General features: G+C 50.6%; 1 protein-coding gene across 3 annotated transcripts in view; it reads left to right on the top strand.

Annotated features, from left to right (window-relative positions):
- CPNE5 (copine 5) overlaps nucleotides 1-22,023 on the top strand; it is an 80,227-nt gene that overhangs the window by 18,440 nt on the left and 39,764 nt on the right. The window contains exons 4-9 of one of the 3 annotated variants that reach the window (XM_081828103.1): nucleotides 10,080-10,183; nucleotides 11,587-11,626; nucleotides 11,843-11,919; nucleotides 13,708-13,767; nucleotides 15,848-15,898; nucleotides 16,193-16,256. In XM_081828103.1, the coding sequence (XP_081684229.1) occupies nucleotides 10,080-10,183; nucleotides 11,587-11,626; nucleotides 11,843-11,919; nucleotides 13,708-13,767; nucleotides 15,848-15,898; nucleotides 16,193-16,256 (396 nt within the window). The remainder of the gene's footprint in view (nucleotides 1-10,079; nucleotides 10,184-11,586; nucleotides 11,627-11,842; nucleotides 11,920-13,707; nucleotides 13,768-15,847; nucleotides 15,899-16,192; nucleotides 16,257-22,023) is intronic. The other 2 variants (XM_081828104.1, XM_081828105.1) reach the window with 2 other exon arrangements.

Raw genomic sequence — 22,023 nt, 5'->3', positions numbered from 1 at the left:
GAAGTCATGGTTCACTCTGCTTGGCTTTAGGTCAGCTCCTTCCTCTCTCTCGGCTTAGTTTTCCTCGCTCTCCAAGGAGAGAGGGTGCCCACAGAATCCTGGAACCCTCCAATAGGGAACCTCAGAGAACTTTCCAGACCCAAGATGGTACGCATTGAACCAGGTCCTCTGTGCTCCTCCTTGAAACCCGGGCCCTCCGTCCTGGTGTCCAGATCTCAGGCCATTCTCCAGCCTCAGGAACCTACTGGGGCCCCTGTTTCCAGCACTCAGCTTGCTGCCTTTTCCAATATCTATTTGAGTCAGATAGCTTTCTGGCCTCTGATTTTAATCCTGGTGAACATGATTCATGAGGGGCCAGAGCTGGGCTCTGCAGCAGGGCTTTTAGAATCCCCAGTTAAGGAGCCATCAATTATATATGAAAATTATAGGGGAGCTCTGGTTGGGGAAGGGTGGGCAGCTTTGAGGTGGAGAGCCGTCTGTCAGCTCTGGCCTCCTTCTGTCCCAGGCGGCATAGCCACTGGGGGCTTTGCAGCTGGGGGGAGGTCTCTGGAGCTTCGTCCAGCTGTAATTTGTAAAAAGGCCAGAGCTGCTTAAATCTGGGGCCGTGAACATTGTTCAGGCTTGCAGAGCCACCCACTCATTACTGAGGCAGGGGACTGCGGTGAACACCATGGGACTGACTCGATGGCTCCATCACTCCTGGGAGACCTGGTCCTCCCTCCCCACAACTGGGTGCCTCTGGGAGGTCCTTCTGGCCTCCTGGAGCTCTGTTCTCTCATCTGTAAAATGGGAATTACAATAATAGCGTCTCCATGGGGTCACTGGGGGGGTTGAGTGAGATCATGGATGTGGAAGTGTTTTGAAGATAGGGAGTCACGATACCAAGCAGAAGGAGGAGGAGGATTTGATGGAAGGAAGACCTGAGAGAAACCTAACAGAGAGGGTGCCAGGTTTCTGGGAGAACAGGGCACTGCTCTGAGCTGGAGCTAACCTGACCTGGGCTCCCACCCTTTTCCTACTTAGCTGTGACCTGTGTCAGAGCATGCCCCCCACCCCGCTTCTCTGCCTCTCTGTTCTCATTGCTTGAGAGGATTTGATTCCTTCCAGCTCCAAAGTCTTCAGGTTCTAGGTCAACTTGTTAATCAATAAATCTTTATGGAAATCATAGGAGGGGCCAGGAGTGTGTGTGTGTGTGTGTGTGTGTGTGCGCGCGCGTATGGTCTGTAGGGATTGGAAGTGTGGGTGGGGGGTGAGCAGAGGAATAAGTCAGGGGCACTCACCTGTGCCGTGACCTAGAGCCTCCCCAACCCACAGGAAGAGTCAGCAAGGTGAAAGAGAGAGCAAGCATTAAAGAAGTTCAGAGGTTCAGCTGCAGGTAGGAAAACAACAGGAGTAAAGACTGGATAGGACATAGTCCAAGCCTCATTCACAGTATTGACCTCTGATTGGTTAGTGACTACATCAACTCCTTCCTGATTTGGAACCAGGCCAGACAGCCTGGGTTCGAATCCTGTTTCTACCACCCACCAGCTGTTATGACCTTGGGCAAGTCACTCCAGCTCTCTGAGCCTTATCTTAGTTCATTTATCTGTAACATGGGGATAGCAGTAGTGCTTCATAAAGTTGTTATGAAGATTAAATGAGACAAAATGTGGGAAACACTTAGCACCTGGCTGCCTTTAGGGCTATGTGAGGGTTATTTTCAGTCCTGAAGACAAGCTCAGCAGCAGAGACGTTCCGGGTCAAGCTTCACGCACATTTCCTTCTGTCCTTCCCCTGGAGAAGGAATGCTTTGCTCTGTCTTAGCAGTAGGGAAATGCACCCTCTGAGGGGCTATTCTGGGTAGCCTCCTGTAGTAAATAAGAAGCAACAGAACTCTGGCCAGTTGGGGGCTCCTAAACCCAGGACCTAGCTACCCCTAGCTCGGGGCCCCAGTGCCCTCCAGCTGTGGGTATTTGCAGGGAGTTGCTGGTGGGTTGTGAGGAAGGAGGGCTCCAGACTTTAGAAATCTAGAAGCAACAGGGAAAGCCTCTTTCCTGGCTGCCTTGCTTTGTACCTCCTAGCCCGGTAGTCAGTGTGTCTGAGCAGGGGTTGAGAGGGTCAAGGACTCTCCTCTCCTCCCCACCCTCACTAAGCAGCCTCCTCGCCCAAGGGGTCCTTCCGCTTTAGCTCTCCTGCCAATGACAGGAGAGTGAATTTTCTTCTCCAGGCCCGGGTCTCTAAGCAAACCTTACACATTCTACTGCCCCCCCTTTATTTTCCTAACAAAGGCCTTGGACATTGCTGGACCCATGCTTGTGGGAAGCCCACAGGCAGGGCAGAGCCTAGATCTTAATGGAGTAGCTGCTTGGTAAGAGCAAAGGGACAGCCCTGCATTTTCCCCTCTGCCTTGCCTGTGTGTAGAAGATGTCTTGGAGAGAAACCACTCAGAACTGGGCATGGAAGGTGAGCAGGAAGTGTTAGCAGTTCAGGCAGGGAGCATCTTAGAGATAAGGCTGAGTTCAGAGACCCGGGAGAGACACATTTCCTGGGTGCCTGGGCCAGGGTTTGGGATTCAGGAAGGACCAGAGTGTAGAATCACTAATTTGCAGAGCTCGTTTTATGTTCCAGGCTGTCTTCTAAGTACATTACATAAATCAGATCACGTAAGCCTCCAAAAACCCTATAAGGTGTGGAAAAATTGTCGTTCCCATTTCACGGAAGAGCAAACCGAAACACAGGACGGGGAAAGGGATTTCTCCTAGGTCACACGGCCAGTGAGTAGCAAAACCAGATTTGAACCCAGGAAGCCGGGCCCCAGACCCTGCTCTCTTCACTTCACTATTCACTGCTTTCTGTGGGAAACCCTAAGATCTGTCTTCAAAGGTAGAATCAGGGGTTCTTAAAGCTTTCTGAAGGCATGCTTTCCCTTGAGAAACTGATGAAAACCATAGCTTCTCCACCCGGAAAATGCTGACGTGGACAGACGGACATTTGCATTCGATTTCAGGGTGCCAGAGGCCCACTTAGAGCTGATTAAAAGCCTCAAACCCTGACTCGAATCAGGCAGGTGTTCTTCCCTAACTGGGCCTCATTCTGGCAGCTCTTTGGATGGGATCAGGATGGCCGCTTTCTACAAAGCCGAGGAGGCTGGGGTGGGGGTCCTGGTCCCCGAGAGTTCCCACTGGGGCCCTCAGGGTGGAACAGCTGTGTGAAATCCTGCATCCCAGAAGGTGGTCACGGGACATTGTGCATCTTGGCTGCATGAGCGGGGGTCACGCAGTTTATTGGTGGCATGAACGTTACGCGGTGTTCCAGCAGAAGGAGTGGGGTGGGGACTGTTGTTCTTGGTTTATGTTCACTTGAGTTGGCAATTGTATGTGTTATGAACATGTTTGGTGAGAGAGAAAATAGATCAGTCAGGGCCCCAGCGGGAGAGCGAGTTTCCTTAGTTGGTTTAACTGAAGAGATTTAATGGATTTCTCTCAAAGGTATGGGTGAGGTCGAGGAAATCCACAGCGGGTAGTACAGCACCCCCTCTCAGTCCTGGCTTGAAGGGGCAGTGAGAGGAGACAGTGCTCTTGTCTGTGAGCGAGAAGGCCGGGCCAGAGCGGGAAGAAATACCCCAACCTCTCTCTCCACCCGTCTCCCATCTGCTCGTGCCTCCCATTGGCCAAACCCAACAGGAACCCACAGGGCAAGGGAACCAGGGTGATGGGGTTCAAAGGGGAAAGGGTCCCCTGGAGCGTAGAGCAGGACAGAGAAGGAGCTGGGTGGGTTGGGGGCAGCAGTGGGAGACTCTCCAGCACAGAGCATAAGCCTCCGAATCCATCCAGGCCTCATCGCCAGCCCCGTGCCCCAGTGCAGGGCAAGAGGCCCATGTCTTGACAGAGGATCCCCCACTCCTGGCCTCCTAGTTGGACATGGAATGGGAAGACCTTACTTGCCTGACCTGGGTTCTCAATCCCAGCCCTGCAGTGGCCCTTGTCCCAGGGTGGTTTGGCAGGACCGCTGCCCACCCGCCCCCATAAATCTCAACTTCTGTGTGTAGCAGAGCCTCTGGGAGCCGTTTAATTTCGTCCTCAAAGAAGTTTCAAGTCTGCTTTCCCTTTGAGGGTCCCACTGGAACTGATGATATGTAATTACTGCTGCTTAATTGATATTCTTGGGGCTTAGTCATAGAGGTTTTAGGAGCCCTCGGGAGTATCTTTTCTGGCGTGTCAGGAGCTTTCCCCACTGGGTTTTGTTGCCAGGGACAAGACGTGAGCTTTTGAGAAGGTGAATACCCTCATTTCCAGGCTTCGTACTCGTTTGTACTTTCTTTTTCTTTCTCCCCCCCTGGGAGGCTGTTCCAGGCCTTGAGGTCAGGGAGGTCCCCCTCACCTTTCTTTCTGATCGCTCAGCCCCTTCCCCGATTTCACACCATGCCCTAGCTAGTCTGCACTTGCCCCTATAAGCAAGAGTTCTTTAAGGCTGTCTGTATCAGAATCTCTTGGTAAAACAAAGATTTCGGGGTTTTTCTTCAGCTTTGCTAATTAGAGAATCCCTGTGCCCACTCGTGTTTGGTAGCCTATGCCCCAGACCGTGAGCGATGCCATGCTCAGAGCCTGGAGTGTGGACGGAGGAGTTCAGAATGGACCAGAGGGAGGGACAGGCACTTCCAGGGAGCTGGAAGAGCGTTCAGGGCTGGCTCAGCTCCGATGACGGGTGGTCAAGGGTTAACCCACTCTCCCCTTCGCCCCCAAGCAGGATTTGTCATACAGCATTCAGACTGTATGCTTTCGTGGTAATACCTCATCTGTCCAAGTCCGTTCAGGCTTGGAAACTGTAATTCTATGTGGAATGAAATACAGCCAAATTGATTTTTTTTTTAAACATCAGTTAGGTTGTTTCCTATTGTCATTAATAGGGGTATAAATTGGGCCTGACAGAGACTTACTGGCTTCTTAGATTTTCAAAATCCAAGTTTTTGGTGTTTTTTTTTTCTTTGTGATTAGCCCAAGTAATGAAGGCTATAAAACATCTTTAGTAAGTCCCTCGGTTGTAGATTTCACAGTTTTTGTGCCTGGCATACGTTAATGACCCCTGTGGGCTGGAAATTCATCACTGCCCAGCCTGGCTCACTTGCCCCTTTTCCTCTCCAGGAGATCTTGGGGGCCCTTGGAGTCCCGCTCCAAGTCCTGTTTCCAGGGGAACCCCATTTTCTTCTCTGGCAGAGATCAATCTCTAGGGAATTCCTCTCTATTGAAGCTTCAAGTGCCATTTTAAAAGCAGCGCTGTCATCTTCCCTAATGGGTGTTTTCCTTGGAGTCTCTGCTGAGAGTCGGGTGAGGAGAGAGGCGGCCCAAATGCTTTCTCCTTCTGGACTGGGGTGTATCTAAAATTCAGCCAGAGGGATTTTTTAACATGTTTGGGGGGTCAGTACATTGAAGAGGAGGTAGAGCCCTTTCTTAAAAGAGGATTCTCTCACACCTGGGTGTTTACCCAGAATATTCTGCAAGAAAGTCGTTAGGAGAAATTTTCCTTTTGTCTGAAGACTAGAGGTGTTAAGAATTAGAGCAGGGGTGCCTGGGTGGCTCAGTCATTAAGCGTCTGTCTTTGGCTCAGGTAGTGATCCCAGTGTCCTGGGATCGAGCCCCGCCCCCGGGTTGGGTTCCCTGCTTCTCCCTCTCCCACTCCCCCTGTTTGTGTTCCCTCTCTCGCTGGCTGTCTCTCTCTCTCTGTCAAAATGAATGAATAAAATCTTTAAAAAAAAAAAAAAGAATTAGAGCAGAAGGGGAAAATGCAGGAATTCTCTTGGAACAAGGATGGATTATACATTGTAAGATTGTTACTGAATTTAGGGGATGTAGCAGGAACCCAGTCTTATTCAGTTCAATATCTACCCCATTGCCTTGTACACGGTGGGACTTTTATAAATACTTGTGAAGTAAACCTCATCTTTATTTGATTTTCATAGTGCTTGAGGACGTTAGATGAAGTAAAAATATAATGGGCCTTGGATTACACATACCTGCATTTAGGTCCCAGCTCTGCCTAGCTGTGTGACCTTGGGCAAGTTACTTAACCTCTCTGATTCTCAGTTTCTTCACTTGGAAAATGGGTAGTAACTCACGGGGGTTTTGTGAGAATCGAATGAGATAATGATCCACTTGATCTAGTGAGCATTCAGAAGGGGCTCAGTAAATGTTAGTTTTCTTTCTTCCTTCATCAGTGGTTCTCAACTCCAACTGCGCATTAGGATCACCTAGGAAACGGAGAGAACAGTTGTTCAGGCCACACCCATTGAGATTGGGTTTCATTGGTCTGTGATGGGGCTGTGAGCATGGGTATTTTTAAAAAGCTCCTGTTAAAGGATACATTTTTTTAAAAGGTAAAATCATGAATCCCCATACAAATATAAAATGAACACATGGTAAAGATTTATTTAACTTGTTAATTAAATGAAGGAACCAGTAAGATGTTAGAGCTGGTTCAGATGACTCAACGCACATTCTGTTGACCCTTGAACAACACAGGTTTGAACAGCACAGGTCCACTTACACACAGATTTTTTTCAGTAAATACAGTACAGTCTGCTCAATATATTTTCTCTTCTTTATGACTTTCTTAATAACATATTCTTTCTTCTGGTTTACTTTATTGTAAGAATACAGTATGCCATACATATAATGTACAAAATATTTTTTAATCAACTTTTTGTTGTCGGTAAGTCTTCCAGTCAACAGTAGGGTGGCTATTAGTTAAGTTTTGGGGGAGTCAAAAGTTATACCTGGATTTTCAACGATGTGTGGAGGTCCGCTCCCCTAACTCCTGCATTGTTCAAGGGTCAGCTGTACGTAGGCAATCAGGAATGCTGAAATTAATTTATAAATAGATGCAAAACTGGTCAGTATCGACAAGATAATAATCAAATAATTGCATTCCACTGAGCCAAAAGTATTTACATATTTACGGATAAAAATCATTTGCATTACCCTGTGCTTTCTACAATTTCCGAAGTTGTGAAATAGCTCAACCATAATGAAAGGTGCAGATATCTACGAAGTCAGATGCCTGGACTAGTATGTGAAACGGAACCCCCAGTAATCTGCTTTTGTGTCAATTTCAATCTCTTTCACATTCCCCCCTGGGCTTCTGGTGTGCAGCCAGGGGAGACCCTGTCCTAGAGGTTTGTATATAGTGCTGTGGTCACACTGTATTGTAGCAATCGATTATGAGTTGTCCCACCTATGACAGAGAAGTCCTTAGGTAAAGGGTTCATGTTCTATTTGTATTTGTAGCTCAGCACCCAGCACGTTGCCTGGCCTATAATAAGTGCTGAAAAACTGTTTGTTCAATCAGTAATTGAGTTGGATGATACCTCTAAGAAGTAAGCAGGACACGTCGTATTCTCCCATCTTCTGATGAGGAAATTGAAGCTTTCTCCAATCAAGTCCCACAATTAGCTTGTGATAAGCTTGCGACTCAAACCCACTCATCCCTTTCCTCATTCAACCTTACTTCATTCAACCGTTTCTGAGTCCCCACTGCGTACCAGTCACCAGGAGCAGTGACCAGTCTTTGCCCTCGCTAGGGACCTCACATGGAGCACCATGTGGCTTAGAGGGCATGGGCCAGAATGCCTAGGTTGTGACTTGTCCTCAGCAATGATTAGTTGTGTAACCCTAGACAGATGACTTAGCTGTTCTGCGCCTTTGTTTTCCTATCTGTAAAATGGGGAAGCCTACCATAAAAGGATGAAATAGGGTAAATACAGTGCAAAATGTGTTGCACAGTTCCTCATGCTTATAATCATCTGCAACCACGAGCCTGCGAATCTGTTAAACAGTGGCAGGTCCTGGGCTGCAAAAATGAGGAGAGCTCGGATCCTCTGCTGTTCAAGAAGCTCTATCTAGTGGGGTGGGAAGAGCCTCGGATCATTGTCAGAGGACAGGGTAAGTGCAGCCGTAGGGGTGCTGGGTGGATTGTGGGAGCACAGGGGAGGCGTTGGGAGTCAGAGAGTAGGACTTCCGGGGAGCCAGGTCTTCAAGCATTAGCAGTGTTCCCACTTAGGGGACCCACTAGGAGGTCACTGCAAGGGTTGAGATCAGAAAATGGGGAGCCCTGACCCAGCCCACAGCGGAGGAAGTGGGGGTATGGGGATAGGAGAGAGACTCGGCTGGAGGAACTGATAGGGAGTGAGGGCAAGACGGTGCCAAAGCACGTGCTTTCAGATGAGCCCACACTGCCTTGGGTGGGAGGTTCTCTTTGCAGCTTTCTAACTTAATTCAGAGTACAAGTGAGTGCTGGGCTACATCCCAGAGAAGAAGGCCTTGCCCACCCCATAGGAGAGGGGCCCGTGCACTGGCATTTTTCTGGGCTGCAGAGCCCCATTAAGGAGGACTAGTACTCAGGATTAATTTTTTATTTTGGCAATTACTGCCCAAGTTGAAAAAACATGTTTATGTATTCAGAAATATTCACAATTTATTTAAAATATTTATCATGCACCTGTCTGTCTTATTCACTTTGTAGAGTTGGTATCATGTCTTCCCTTCATGAAGCATAGAGCGCATTGCTTTTACACTCGATCTTTTAGCCCCATGTCCCTTTTTTGAAACAAAATCTTACCAGAAATGTCCAGTGTATTGAATAGATGTAAGGGAAAAAAAAACACAAAAAAACAGATGTAAGAGAGAGCTGTTTTGATGGGACTAATGGCCAGGAACCATGTCCCCACTGCCCTCCTCCACAGCACAGGGAGACCCTGAGATGCTCAGAGCCCTGTGGACTACGGTCAAGCCCAGTGGTTGTCCAAAGGGAGGTCCCCGCACCAGCAGCACATTTTTGAGAAATGCCGATTCTCAGGCCTCACCCTAAATCTATTGAATCAGAACGTCTGGGAGTGAGACCTACAATCGGTATTTTAACAAACCCTCCAAGTGATTCTGATGCCTAGAACTAGGTGTGACTTGCCTTAAGTCATTTGGGGAGTTTAATGGGATTCAACTATTGAGCGCCTAATGTGTGTAAAATTCTAGAGTATCTGCTGCAGGGGATACCAAGAAAGTTAAGTCCATGTATTAGTTATCTGTTGCTGTGCAACAAATTTAGCCCAGAGTTGAGCAACTTAAACAACAGGGTCATGAATCTGGGTGCAGTTTTGTGGGATCCTCGACCTCGGGGTCTCCCATAGGGCTACCTACGGTCAAGGTGTTGGCCAGGGCCTCAGTCATCTCGAGCTTCTGGTGGGGCAGGGTCCACTTGTAAGTTCTCTCAGTAGTTGTTGATAAAATTCAGATTCTTACAGGCGGGTTGGCTGACAGCCTGGCTCCTCACTGGCTCTCCTCCTCCTGGCCCAAGGCTGCCTTTAGTTCCTTGCCACACGGGCCTCTCCATAGCCCAGCTGGCTTCCTCGAAGTGAGCAAGCAAAAGAGAGTGAGAGAGGGTCCCCAAGACAGAAGTCATGGTAGTTTATAACACAATTTGGGGAGTGGCTTGTGCTCTATTCTGTTCCTTAGTAGTGAGTCATGAAGTCTAGCCCACCTTCAAGGGGAGGGGATTATGCATGGGCAGGAGGTGGGGGCCTTAAAAGATCCCACAATCCCTTCTTCTGCCCTTTCATTTATAATTGTCGCATCAGATAAGTACACACCTAACTATGGAATCAGTCAGAGAAGGACGGTGGTCATAGGGGGGAGCACAAGTTCAGTGGTGGTTCAGAGGGAAGTAAAACTCTCTGGGTGGAAGAATCGGGAAGGCTTCTTGGAGGAGGCAGCATTAACAAAGGATTTTGAAGAAATGGAGGAATGCCACAAGCAGAAAGGGGAAGGCCAAAGTGAAGGGTCTGCTCAAGTATTCAGGTATCAAAACCTTACAACTTGGGTGGAGCCTAGATAGAGGTAGGGAGAATAAAGCTGAGGATGGAGTTAGAGCCCTAGCGGGGATGGTTTCCATTGTTAGATGGGGGAGCTCTCAGCCTGACAGGGGGTAGGGGACAGGGACCAGAAGCATGGCTTCCATTACTACTGGGGCCTGTACTGAGGGGCTCTGAGCCCAGTGCTCTCCCCTACCCCACCAGCCTGGCCCTGAGGTCCACACCCCATTTTCTCTTGTAGTTCGGACGCACCGAAGTCATTGACAACACACTCAATCCCGACTTTGTGCGCAAATTCATTGTGGATTATTTCTTTGAGGAGAAGCAGAACCTCCGTTTCGACCTGTAAGTGGCAGCTGGTACTGGGGATGGGGCTGAGGAACCATAGATGGGAGGGGGGACTGTAGGACCTGGGGTTGGTAGTAGTTTCTCTTACCAAGGAAGGGGAGGGGTGCCGTGACATTAGAGGGAGCTCAGGTTTGGCCTGGGATAAAAATGACAATTAGCTGAAGTCCAGCCCCACCCTCATCAGGAGATGGAAAAGAGGTGGGGAGAGGGAATAGAGGCTCCCCACCATTTGTCTCCATTAAGTGTGGGAGGGCACTGAGCAAGCCACCTGACTCTGGGGGCTAGGTCTTGGGGGCTACCAGGGAGCCTTTTTCTCCCCAGGTGAAGGGGAGGTCCCCATTGACTTCTCTCTCTGTCAGAGCTTATTCTGGGAGAGGATGCCCTCCAGGTTCCCTTCTTGCAGAGGTAACCTGACTGATGGGGCCCAGGGCATGTGCGTGTGTCTCACAAAGGTGCGGAGTGCCCCTCCACTGAGGTTAAAGATGATGATGGGATTTCAGTCTGGTGAGCAGGTGGGGGAACCTTGTTTTGTTGTTTTTCCAAGGCATGGGATGGTTAGAAAGCACTGTATCCCAGAGAATTGTGGACAGAGTGGGCCAAAAGGGGGTTGGGGGCTTGCAGGAGCAGAGGAAAAAATGCAGTGGAAGGACATGACTTTGGAGGGACCGATGGAGGACTTGCAGCCCATTGTAGAGAAGTCACCATTTTGGGACATTTTGGAGAGAGAAAGTGCTAGAGCAGGGGTAGAGTAAAAGTGACTGCCCCTCAGCAGGAGGCATTTGGGCCTGGATGGCCAGTTGGGGTGGGGTGGAGAGGGTGATGCTGGACAAAGGGCTGCAGGTGCAGCTCCAGGTGCTCAGGCTCCAGGTAAAGGGAGGGGCCCAGGTGCAGGTAGAGTGACGTTCTTGAGTGACGAGGCCCAAGGTCAGTCTGGGCAGGCCTGGGCAAGGTGAAACCATCAGGGAAGGTCAAAGGCAAGGTATTGAGCTCCAAGGGCACCTCGCCTTAGCTGGGAAGATGGGAGAACAGGCAGTGAAGGGCAAGGTGGCTCAGCCACCTGATAACCAGCCAGGGTTGCCGAGCAAGTTTATTTTATTTTTTCGGTCTTTAATGAGCTATAACATATACATGGTGAAGTACACAAATCTTCAGAGTCCATCCCATGATGCATTTTTATATCTGTTTACCCTCATGTAACCATCACCCGGATCAAGAGACAGAATATGTCCGGCACCCCACAAGGCTCCCATGGTGGGCCTCCCAGCCGTTACTCCCAGAAATATCCTACTGTGTCAGAGCCTGTATTTTGGGGTGTAGGGGTCCTGACTCAGCTCAAGGACCCCAGCAGTTCTGGGCAGGATGCCGCAGCTGTCTTTACCATCTCTGTGTGTTCCCTGCAGATACGACGTTGATTCGAAGAGCCCTGATTTATCCAAACACGTGAGTTCTGCCATGACTGCCCAGAGATTCTGAAACTCTCTTCAAATGGCAGAGTCTGGGTCAGCCTCAGGCTTCACTGTGACACAGACCGTGTGTCTGATGCTGCTTCTGGTCATTTCTGAGCCCGCCCACTTCTAGCCATGGGGTGATGGGAGAGGTGGGGTGGCTGTGGGCAGAGTGGGGGACACTGATGTTTTCTGTACCTTGGGCGTGCAGGATTTCCTGGGCCAGGCCTTCTGCACCCTCGGAGAGATCGTGGGGTCCCCTGGGAGCCGCCTGGAGAAGCCCCTCACGTAAGTATAGACGGGAGTGGAGCCTGTCTGGGTTGCTTCCCCAGGGATGGGCCAACCTCCTGCCCACCCTTAGCTCAGGGTAGGGGAGGAGCAATCCACCGCGCATGCGGGGTGATTAGGAATAAGGAGACCCCGTGGGCCCTGCCTTTGCAGGGCCGCTAACCCAGTTAACTTGGAGGGACCCAGGTTTAGTTATTAGAGCCTCACGTTCCTGGGACAGCCAGGGGCACTATCTAGCCCACCCCTACCTCCCACCCTTGCCAATGTATAGGGGAAGGAATCGAAGCCCAAAGAGGGGAAAGTGACTTGCCCAAGGCCACACGGCTAAGAAGTGGGAGAGCTGGGATTTGAATTCAGCGTTCTCCTCACATAGCATATCCTTCAGATTGTTCACCCCTTGCTGTAGGTCAGAGGTGGGTATGGTGAGGCGCCCCTCATCTCACCCTGCCCCTCCGACCATCTGCATTATAGGGCTGTAAGTGCTTTTAGGGGAAAGCTATTCCTCTGGGCAGGCTCCGGGATGAGGAATCCCAAGGCTTCTTACAGTGGAGCCTGCGGGCGGCTGTAGGCACCGGCCAGGCCTGGCTGGGTAGCAGGGGTGCCCTCTCTTGTCCCTATTTCTCAGGGAGCCCCAGGGGCAGAACCCAGACAAGAGGAGCCTGCAGACTGGGATAAGTGCCCCGGCCACGTGGCAGGGTGGGCGGGAAGGGGAGAGCAGGCCAGGCTGGGCCTCAGCCCCGTGCTTGCTTCTGCCAAATTCACACTGGATGCTGTCCCTCACCATGATGGAGAAGTGCTGAATGTGTTACTGTCGGGGAGGGGGGTCTCTCTCCCAGGCCCTTGTCTCTGACCCCCACTAACTGTATGGTAACTTCTGAGCCCCCAGAGGGGCTTCTCTGTCCCTGAAAAGGTCTCCTTCTCTGGGTTCACAGAGAATAATGATATAAACTATCATTTATTGAAAATAGGGAACAAACCCAGGTTTGGAGGGCTCTGACATTTATGGAATTTGGGGTCCTCAGAGTGAGTGTGTGTGTCTGCTCCTCTCAGCTCCCAACTGCCCGGGTCAAAAGCCTGCTTGTCATTTGGGTCTCTTTCCTCCCTGCTGTCACCCGGCCCACCTTTGGGGGACAGGCACACCTGCTTGGGGGGTGGATTGAGGAAGACCTCCGCAGGAGACGGCTGGGGAGGCGAGCCTTGGGGAAGGCAAGCGGGATCTTGGAGACAATGGGTTGGTGAAGGAGGGGGACCTGTTTCCCCCACCGAAAATGTCACGTGTCTCAGTCTCCCGGCTGGCCGCGTGCACAACAGTTCCCTTTCACTGGGCGTCTCTTCTGGGCCAGACCGCCATCGGCTTCTCTGATCTCATGGGATTCTCTCAGCAGTCTCCCCATTTCACAGTCCAGCCACGGAGGCTTGCAGAGGTAGAGCACGGTTCTCAAAGCGCAGCAGCCTTCGGCGTCATTGGAGGGCTTGTTAAAGCACAGATTACTGGGCTCAAACCACCCGCCCCTTAGTCTGGTGTGGGGCCTGCGATCTTACATTTCTAACACATTCCTAGGGATGCTGACGGTGCACACTTTGAGAACCCCTGAGGTAGAGTCACCCAGCACTTCACAGCAAGGTTTGGAAGACCTCTCCTTCCTCTGGCCTGTAGCTCTTGGTCCTGTTTTGATGTTTGATCCAGAATAGATACCTGTCTCCAAGAATTCCGATGCCAAGTGCTATGGCCTCTCAGGACGGGGGTGCTTGACTCAGGGCACGCTCTCTCTGCCTCTCTCTCTACAGGATAGGAGCATTCAGCCTGAATTCCAGGACAGGCAAACCCATGCCAGCGGTATCCAATGGGTAGGTCAGCAGACATCTCTGGCCCTGGAGTCCTCAGACATCCAGCCGGCTCTGCAGAGGGGGCTTCAGAGTCTAGGCCCGGTCTCTGCTCCCACCGCTGCGCCTTCAGCCCTGGTTGGTTGGGGGGGCGGGGGAGAGAGGGCCACTCTGCAGCCGGCCCCTCCCCCACCTGGCTGGAGCTCCAGCATCCCCAACCCCAGTGGCTCATGGGACTTCGGGGAGCAGGGTGGGGAGCAGAGGTGGGGGCTGCTTCCAGTGGTCAGCAGGGGCTGGACACTTGCCCTTCCTCTCTCCCTGGCCTGGTTTCTTCTGCCTCCTACCCCTTGCCTTTCTCCCCTCCCTCTTTCCCTCCCTTCTGTTTATCTCCTTATCCCACTTCCCCTCTACTGCTTGCACTGCTGGATGTCAGCCTCCTCGTGGAGTAGATTCTGCTCAATCCTCACTTTTTGTATTTGCTCACCGGCTGTGCTGGGGCAGCCTCACTCCCCTGGCCTCCACCCTGACCGTCTGCTTTTGGCCAGCTTCATGCAACTATATGCAACTATATGCAACAAAGACAGCGCCCCCCCCCCCCCCCACTCATTTCCTCTCCTCCTCTCCTGGTTGGAGAGAGGGCCTTCACCTGAGGGTGTGGGGTGGGGCAGGTTAGGGAATATCTACCACCCTGGTGACCAGCCTGGAGGTGCGTCACACTGATGAACATTTTGGCTGAGTAAGCAAACCTCCCCCGGCCTTGCTGAGAGCTCCTAGGAGCTGGGGTCCCAGCAGCTGGACTGGCTACTGGAGCTGCTGGATATGGGAAAGGGGCCTCTAGGGGCCCTGGGTGCTCACAGCCCAGGCAGGGTGTGGATGCTGATTTACACCGAGAGTATGGAAGCAGCAGTCAGATAGGGAGCTGGAGTCAGGGGGAGAAGCAGAGAGTGAGGGCCAGAAAGGCAAAGGGAGAGAAAAAGGAAGGCCCTGAGCAGGTGGGAGCCGGTTCAGTCTGGAGGGGAGGGAAGGGAAGATGGGAAATCAAAGAAGGGCCCAGAGGCAGAAGGAGGAACAGATGGAGAAACACGGGCGGAGGAGGCTGGTGTGAGGATCCTGTCTCTTGGTCAAACAAATCATATCTTTACACCCAGGGGGGGCCAGACCAGGGCTGGGGCACCCTGCTCAGCTGCCCACGTCTAGGGGCGCAAGCTGGCAGGGGAACCTCCAGATGTAGCCCCTGCTCTACTCTCCTGATGTGGAGAGACCTGGGCTGTCTCAGCCTCTGGGGCCGGCTCCCCTGCCTCCTCTACTTGAGAGCCTCTCCCTCCAAAAGCTGGCACTGGGGAGAGCTCCATCAGTGGTTCTCAAAGTGTGTTCTGCAGACAGCATGCTGGGAGCCTCGAGGCTGGCCTGAGGTGTGGGGCTGGATTTTAGCAGCTTGGTGAAATTGCGAAGGAAAGGCGGGGAGGGAAATGATGCTCCTTGGGGGCCTTTTTTGTGCCATGCGCTGTGTGTGCACATCCTGACTAATGGAACCTACAAACACACTCATTCTATGGGTGAGGAAACCGGGGCTCAGAGGGGTACAATCATGAGTCCAAAGTTAAGCAGCTGCTGGACAACATGACATTTTTTTCTCTTTCCCAGTGGCCCCTGGCCGCACTGGGGACCCCCAACTCCGGGTTCATCCCAAACACTGGAGTGGGATGGGCTGCTGCTTGGGGGAGGGTGCCCTCCTGATCCAGGGAAGAGGTGGTCCAGATCCTCTGGGAGAAGCCCCACCTTGGGAACTTGACCTCCTGAGGGGTTCTTGGGTGGGCCGACTTCATGTCCTGGTTGTCCACCTCACTGAGGAGCTGCATGAATGGCCAGGATCTCTCTTCTCTGGAGAGACCCCAGCCAAGGAGTTTAAGGGGAGGTAGCCGTGGGAGAGAGCCTGGACAAGCTGCCACCAGGAGGATACCAGCCCTTCTGCTTAACTCCCTCCTGCGGCTTGCTCTCCCACCCATGATAAATCAGAGCGACTCAGAGCTGAAATGTTCCAGGACTCTGGGGGTCAGCTGGGTGCAGGGTGGGGTGGCTGGCCCACGAGGTCTTTTGCCCACAGAAGTGGTCTTTGGATGGAAAGTTTGAGAACCACTGGTCTGGAAGCCTCCGGGTGAGTCTGGATGCTTTTCCGCTTCTAGGACTTTCATTGCAGACACTACCCTTCCTGGTGGGCTCTTGGGGAGCAGGGGGCGGGGCAGCTCCAGGCCTGGGGGGCCTGGCCCAGGAAGCAGTGCCCTAGGCCACACTGCCACAAGTATTTCAGGAGACTCTGTCTTCTCAGGGGCTCTGGGCAGATCTGCTGGATGGGGAGGGGGGGAGGATGAGGAGGGCCGATTCAGGGAGTGTGCAGGTTTTGTGTCTGTCTTTGTCTGGCTCTCCATTCTTTCATCTTCTCCTCTCCCAGTGGTGTCCCAGGGAAGAAATGTGGCACCATCATCCTGTCCGCCGAGGAGCTGAGCAACTGTAGGGTGAGTGGCAGGGAGACACTAGGACAGGACCTGGTGGGGGTGGGGGTGGAGCAGTGACAGAGGGCAGGTTGCTGTCCCTGTGTCCCCCAGGGCCATGTGCGTCCTTGGAGGGAATCTGGGGGAAGACAGGGCTCCCCAGTTTCACCTGGCTGTCCTAGAATTCTGTAACATCAGAGCCAGAATGTTGTCTCCTTTTACAGCCGAGCCGACTGAGACTCAGAAGGGACGGAACACGCCCACAATGAGCAGCAGAGCCGGCTGGACCCTGGTCCCCTGCCTTCCAGGCTAGGGCTCCTCCATTCCCTGTCATGGTCCCCTCTCCCCAAACCAAGACTGCTTTGGCTCCAGCCCTGGCAGCAGAGGGGCTTTTTCAGTCGTGAGCCTGGGTGCTTGGCAGTTAGTTGTCATGTTTCACTTTTAGCTCGGGAGTAGGGTGACACCCTGCATGGGATTGAGGGAGTGAGGACGCGTGGTTGGGGAGTGCGTGTTGCGAAGCCAGAGGATGCAATCCCACGCAGCCCTTGGTTTTGCTTTTTCTGTGGGACTGTGGAGAAGCAGGACATGGGGACAGCGGGAAGGGTAGCTGAGCACACCGAGGAGGGGCTCGGGGGACCCGATGGCTAATAATAACGATGAAACACAGTAATGATGATAGTTATTATTTGTCGAGGGGTGGGCATTTTGGGTAAGTTGTCACTACTCCCGACAATAATCCGAAGAGGTAGGTACTGTTGTTATTCCCATTTTATGAATAAGGAAATTGAGGCTCAGAGAAGCTAAGCCATCTGTTCAAAGACAATAAGTCGTAGAGTCATGGTTCTAAACCAGGTCAACCCGATTCTAAAACCTTCTAAAATCGGGGCTCATGCCCAGGCCTGCATGCCTCTTAGGTTAATTAGGAGCCACAGGTAGGAGTGGGTGGGTCCTGGGGAGAGAAGGACGAGGTAGCCAGAGTATGAACACAGGACCAAGCCTAGGGTAGCCTGGGAACCCACATTCACATGGGGCTCAGGTAAGAGGGCCTAGGAGGGAGGAGGAGAAACAAGATTTTCTGACCTTCCTGGGAAGTCAGTGCAACTGTGGTTATTTGTTAGCTATAAATACTTGCCATATTAGAAAATAAAGTCAATAAATTAAAAATACATATATTAATTCATTAAAAAATGACAACAGTTTAACCCATTATAGGATAACATAAATAACACCTTTTTTGAAAAATAACTGTATTTTCCAAAACAAATGTCATTTATTTAGTGAGAAGAGTGGCCTTGTTTTGCAAGGCCTTGTTTTTGTAAATTTCTTTAATGTCAAGCTGAACAGAAGAGTCTCATATCTGCTTCTGCAGTCAATCTGTTGTGATATCACTGTTGGGTAACTTCTAGAAAACTCCATGTCTTATTGACATTATTATGAAAATAGCTTTGGCCTCACGGACCACCCCTTGAGGGTCCCTGGTCCATGCTTTGAGAACTGCTGCTATGGGGGTATAAATTGTTAGCCAAGATTGATTGAGCAATTATGCTGAGCCGCACATTGTGCTTAAGGGTTTACACGCGTTGACTGATTTATCTGTATTATTATAATATATGATGTAAGACTGTAGGTAGTATGAGGTATTATCGTTATCTGATATCTTACGGTTTTTATTTTACGGGGAGGTTAAATGACCTGCCCAAGGTCACATAGCCCCTGGGTAGAAGAGATTTGAACCCAGGCAGTCTGGTTCTAGTGCCAGGGTCTTTCACTGCCAGGCGGTGGGGTCCCCAACTCAGGGGCTTCCAGTGGGAGAATAAGACACAGAATTGCAGTATAGCGATGACCGCATCAGCTTATACACAAGTACTCATTCTTCTGGCTTCTCTGTCTGTTTACCTAGGTGGGTCTGGAGGAACTTGACAGCAGGGCTACACCCGAGGGCTTGGTGTGCTGTAGGCGCTCGGGGAGCTCTCTCGGGAATCTGTGACTGAATGATTGACCAAATGTTTAGCAGCAGCAGATGATGATGGAAACTCTTACAAGTGTATATGTTGACCATCTGGAAGTTCCTGGGGTTCAGACAAGGGAGAGGGAACCCAGCTGACATTATAGTAGAGCTATTTAAGCTCCCTGAGCCTCAGTTTCTCCACCTGTACGTTGGGGCTGATAAGGGTGCCTGTGGTGAGGATTGAAGGAGTTCGTGGAGGTGGCTGGGCCGACAGGTGCCTGGGGAAAGATGGAATCTGCATTCCTTGAAGGCTAAGGTGGGGTTGCTCCCCAGGCTTCTAGCTCAGCTAGTGACTTCCTCCCTAGTTGCTAATTAAATCGGGTAAAGTGACTTCCTCCCTAGTTGCTAATTAAATCGGGTAATAGAAGCTAACGTGCTTAGGGAATTCTAAAGCTCCAGACAATGCTGGGTGCTGTCCTTGTTCTGGTTTTCCGGGATTGGCAAAACAGTCCGTATTTAGTATTTATTAGGCGTCCCCCCCTTGCTCCTCCTTCCCCATCCCCCCTCCCCTCCTTCATCCAGGGGTGGTAGCGGTTTTCCTTGATCTAAGCTGTTCCAAGGCAAGGAGGTGGGGGGTGGGCTCCCTTCCTTCCTCTTGAGATTGTCAGCTCCTTTTCTTTTGGGGCATCTTTGGATGCGTTCTGTCTTTCCCTAGAATACTTGCAAGGAAAAGAGACTAATTCCCAGCATCTGGCTGAATGAAAATAATTACATCTGAACTGCTTTGCTTCTGAGTTCCAGCTCTGCATTCAGTGGGAGGATCAAAGGAAGAGGGTGGAGTCTAAGGGGTGGTTTTTTTTTTTTTTTTTCTTTCCCTTACCAGAGCAGGGCTTTCTGCTCAAGTGAATGCATTCTGCCTAAGTAGACAAACCCTCCCTCCATCCACAGTTACCGTGTGGGCGGTTGGGGACGAGCGAAGGACCGGAGTGGACTCCCGTGGGTCGCCAGCACGCTTCGATAGGTTATGCAAAAAGCCTCGCTCATCGAGATTTTAAATACCAAGAAAGTTGCAACAATCAGAATTTGATCCAAAATATTATTCAGTGATACTTGATGTTGACAATGATGAGCTTAAGCTCCTGAAGGGCCTCTGAGTCATCAAAGATTTAATTATGTTCAGCAGTAAAACCGTCATTATTCCCTGTCATACTGACCAACATTTGCATAGTCCGCACAGTTGGCCCGAGCCCCTTGTGTTCACAGTCTATTTGATCCTCACCACAGGGCTGGGAGATGGGGAGGGGTGAGTGCCCCCAGCCCACAGATGCAGAGAGGTTGAAGTGCCAGCCTCAGATGGCTGAGCTGTGGACTCCTAATCCTCAGAGAGTACTTCCCTCACCCACAGTGAAGCCATAAGCTTTACGGTACATGGAAGAGCCGTGGGCTTTGTGATCTTTGTGGGGCAGGAATCTTCAGCGGCCGTGGTCAGTGGCTGGGCTTCTAGAGAGTTCTTGGCCAGATAGTGCATCTTCACTGCCTCCCAGTCAGGTCCCTATATACACTGGCAAGAAGGCAGCTCACCTCTCACAAGCCAGGGGAGTCAAAGCTTTTCACTTGTAGCTGCCCCAACCCCCCCGCCTTAGGTATCACCAGCTTGCTCATGTGTTCATTCGTTTTAGCAAATATGTCTTGGGTCAGTTCTTGCCCCCCCTCCCAGAGTTTCCAATTTAGTGTGAGAGACAGAAATGCCAACCAGCAATCACGGTACAGCAGGGGTCCTTAACTTCATCAGACCCATTGCCTCTTTTTTTAGTAGCAGGTATTTTATAGCACTCTTTACTATCCTGAAGGAAAATCCATGGATAATACCATATAAGAGGCCCAAATACATACAGGTGAAGGAATAAGCCTGTGCAGCTACCTGGAAGAAGATGGGTCCAGGCAAAGAGAACAGCTTGTGCAAAGGCCCTGGGGCAAGGAGATAGTGATGGGTGACACTGGAGAGGTGAGAGAGTAGGTGGGGTGGGAGACTAGATGGTGCGGGACCTTGTAGCGGGCCTGCTTAGCAGGTTTGAATCTTGATAAAGTCAGAACTCTCACTGTTCTCAGGACAGACATCAGGGAGAGCCCAGTGTTTCCATGTGGGAACCTAGGGAAGAGTCCTGGGAGAAAGGGAGAAAGATAAGGAGAAAGAGGTAAGGTGAAGCGGGGGAAGCGGTGAAGCTTTTCTGAGACTCAGAAGCATGCAGGTTGGTATTTGGGAAAGACGTGTGTTGTGGCACAGATGCGTGATCCACGACGAGCAGACACACACCACCCTTTTACAAGTTAGCTGGTAATTTTTTTTTTGGTCTTAGAAATCATCCCTCTGGTTTAAAAAAAACAAAACAAAAACAAAAACATTTTTTCCTGATGCTAAAAAATAACATGTTCATAGTGGACATGACAGAAAATACAAAGAGATAATCATTGTTCACATTTTGGTGCATTTGCTGCATTTCCTCCTTTCTTCTAGGTGTTTCTGTGTATGGTTTTTTTCTTCTAATTAGTAGAATGTGGTATCCAGATTTATGTTCCCATGTCATTAGATATTCTTTGAAAACGTATTTAATAGCTATATATTATGCCTCCATTATATGGATGGCCATAATTTATTAAATCTATTCTCTTATAGGAAACAGTATCATTCACACTGCCGTGAATATCTGCTCCTAGCCAAATCATTCCATTTTTCTTTTGAACTTTAGTTGATGGATTTTGGTTAGTATCCCAGACACATAGGCTCCATGCGTGGGAGGGAAAACGGCCAATCTGGGGTTTACAGCGTCTGAATGACCAAATCAACAGATGCACAGCTGATGAGATTATTTGAGAAGTCAGTCATTAAGACTGCAGAGAAAACCCAGCTTGACCCCCACGTGGTCATTACAGTCAATGTGTAGTGACAGGCCTGATCTCCTAGACCAACTCCCACACCCACCATCTGTGTTCAAATCAGCTCTAACCTACAGGGTCTTTGTGGATATCCCAAAACGCCTGCACCCCAGGCCCCCTGCTTCTGCAGTCTTATCCTGGTAAGCTGGGGCTCTGGACCCTTCTGTGAATGTGGGAGCCCTCCCAGAGGTTACAGCTCACAGAATCACTCTCGACTCTGGGTTGTGTTCCCTCCTGCTGGCGTGCTGAATTTCAGAGTTGTGGCTAATGATTCTTTATCTTTTTAATTGATATCTTTTTTTCCGCAAACTTTGAAGAGAAGCCAATAAATGTCATCATGGTTCCACCATCTATTGAAAAGTTCTTTTTAGGGTGTAGCATGTGAGCAGGAGGGCAAAGTGGTTAAGAACTTGGGCTCTGGATCCAGACCAAATGCCATTGCTTACTAGCTATGTGACTCTGGGCAGGTTACTTGACTTTTCTGTGCCTCCGTTTCTTCATTTGTAAAATGGCTTTATTTGAATTGTGGATGTTTTGTTTGTCATGGGTTTTTGCATTGATTTTGATTTTTCAAGATGTCACATTAAAATCTTGATTTTGATGACTGGGCTTTTGGGCACCTTCTAAATTTTACACTTACCTTACTCTTATTCTGATACTGGAGGATGCCAGCAAGACCCAGCTTCCGTTCTCCCTTCCTGGGTGTTGCTACCCTCTCCTGGCCTTCAGCTCACCTGCTGTCCTCTGGGCCTGAACTCTGACCTCCTGGGTCAGGGAGGGCTAACGCTCTGGAGTAGGCCAGGCCACCCTGGAGTGAAAGGCTGTTTGCTGTAGTCTCCCCAGCGGCCTGATTAACATGCGGGAAGATGCAAATTGAGGCAATCCTGCTGTTTTAGAAGAACTTAATAT

Source organism: Leptonychotes weddellii, chromosome 8, assembly GCF_054177405.1.
Source record: "Leptonychotes weddellii isolate Sample4059 chromosome 8, ASM5417740v2, whole genome shotgun sequence".
Classification (NCBI taxonomy): domain Eukaryota; kingdom Metazoa; phylum Chordata; class Mammalia; order Carnivora; family Phocidae; genus Leptonychotes; species Leptonychotes weddellii.
Note: the sequence above shows the minus strand (reverse complement) of the source record. Positions and strands in the feature narration are given on the sequence as shown.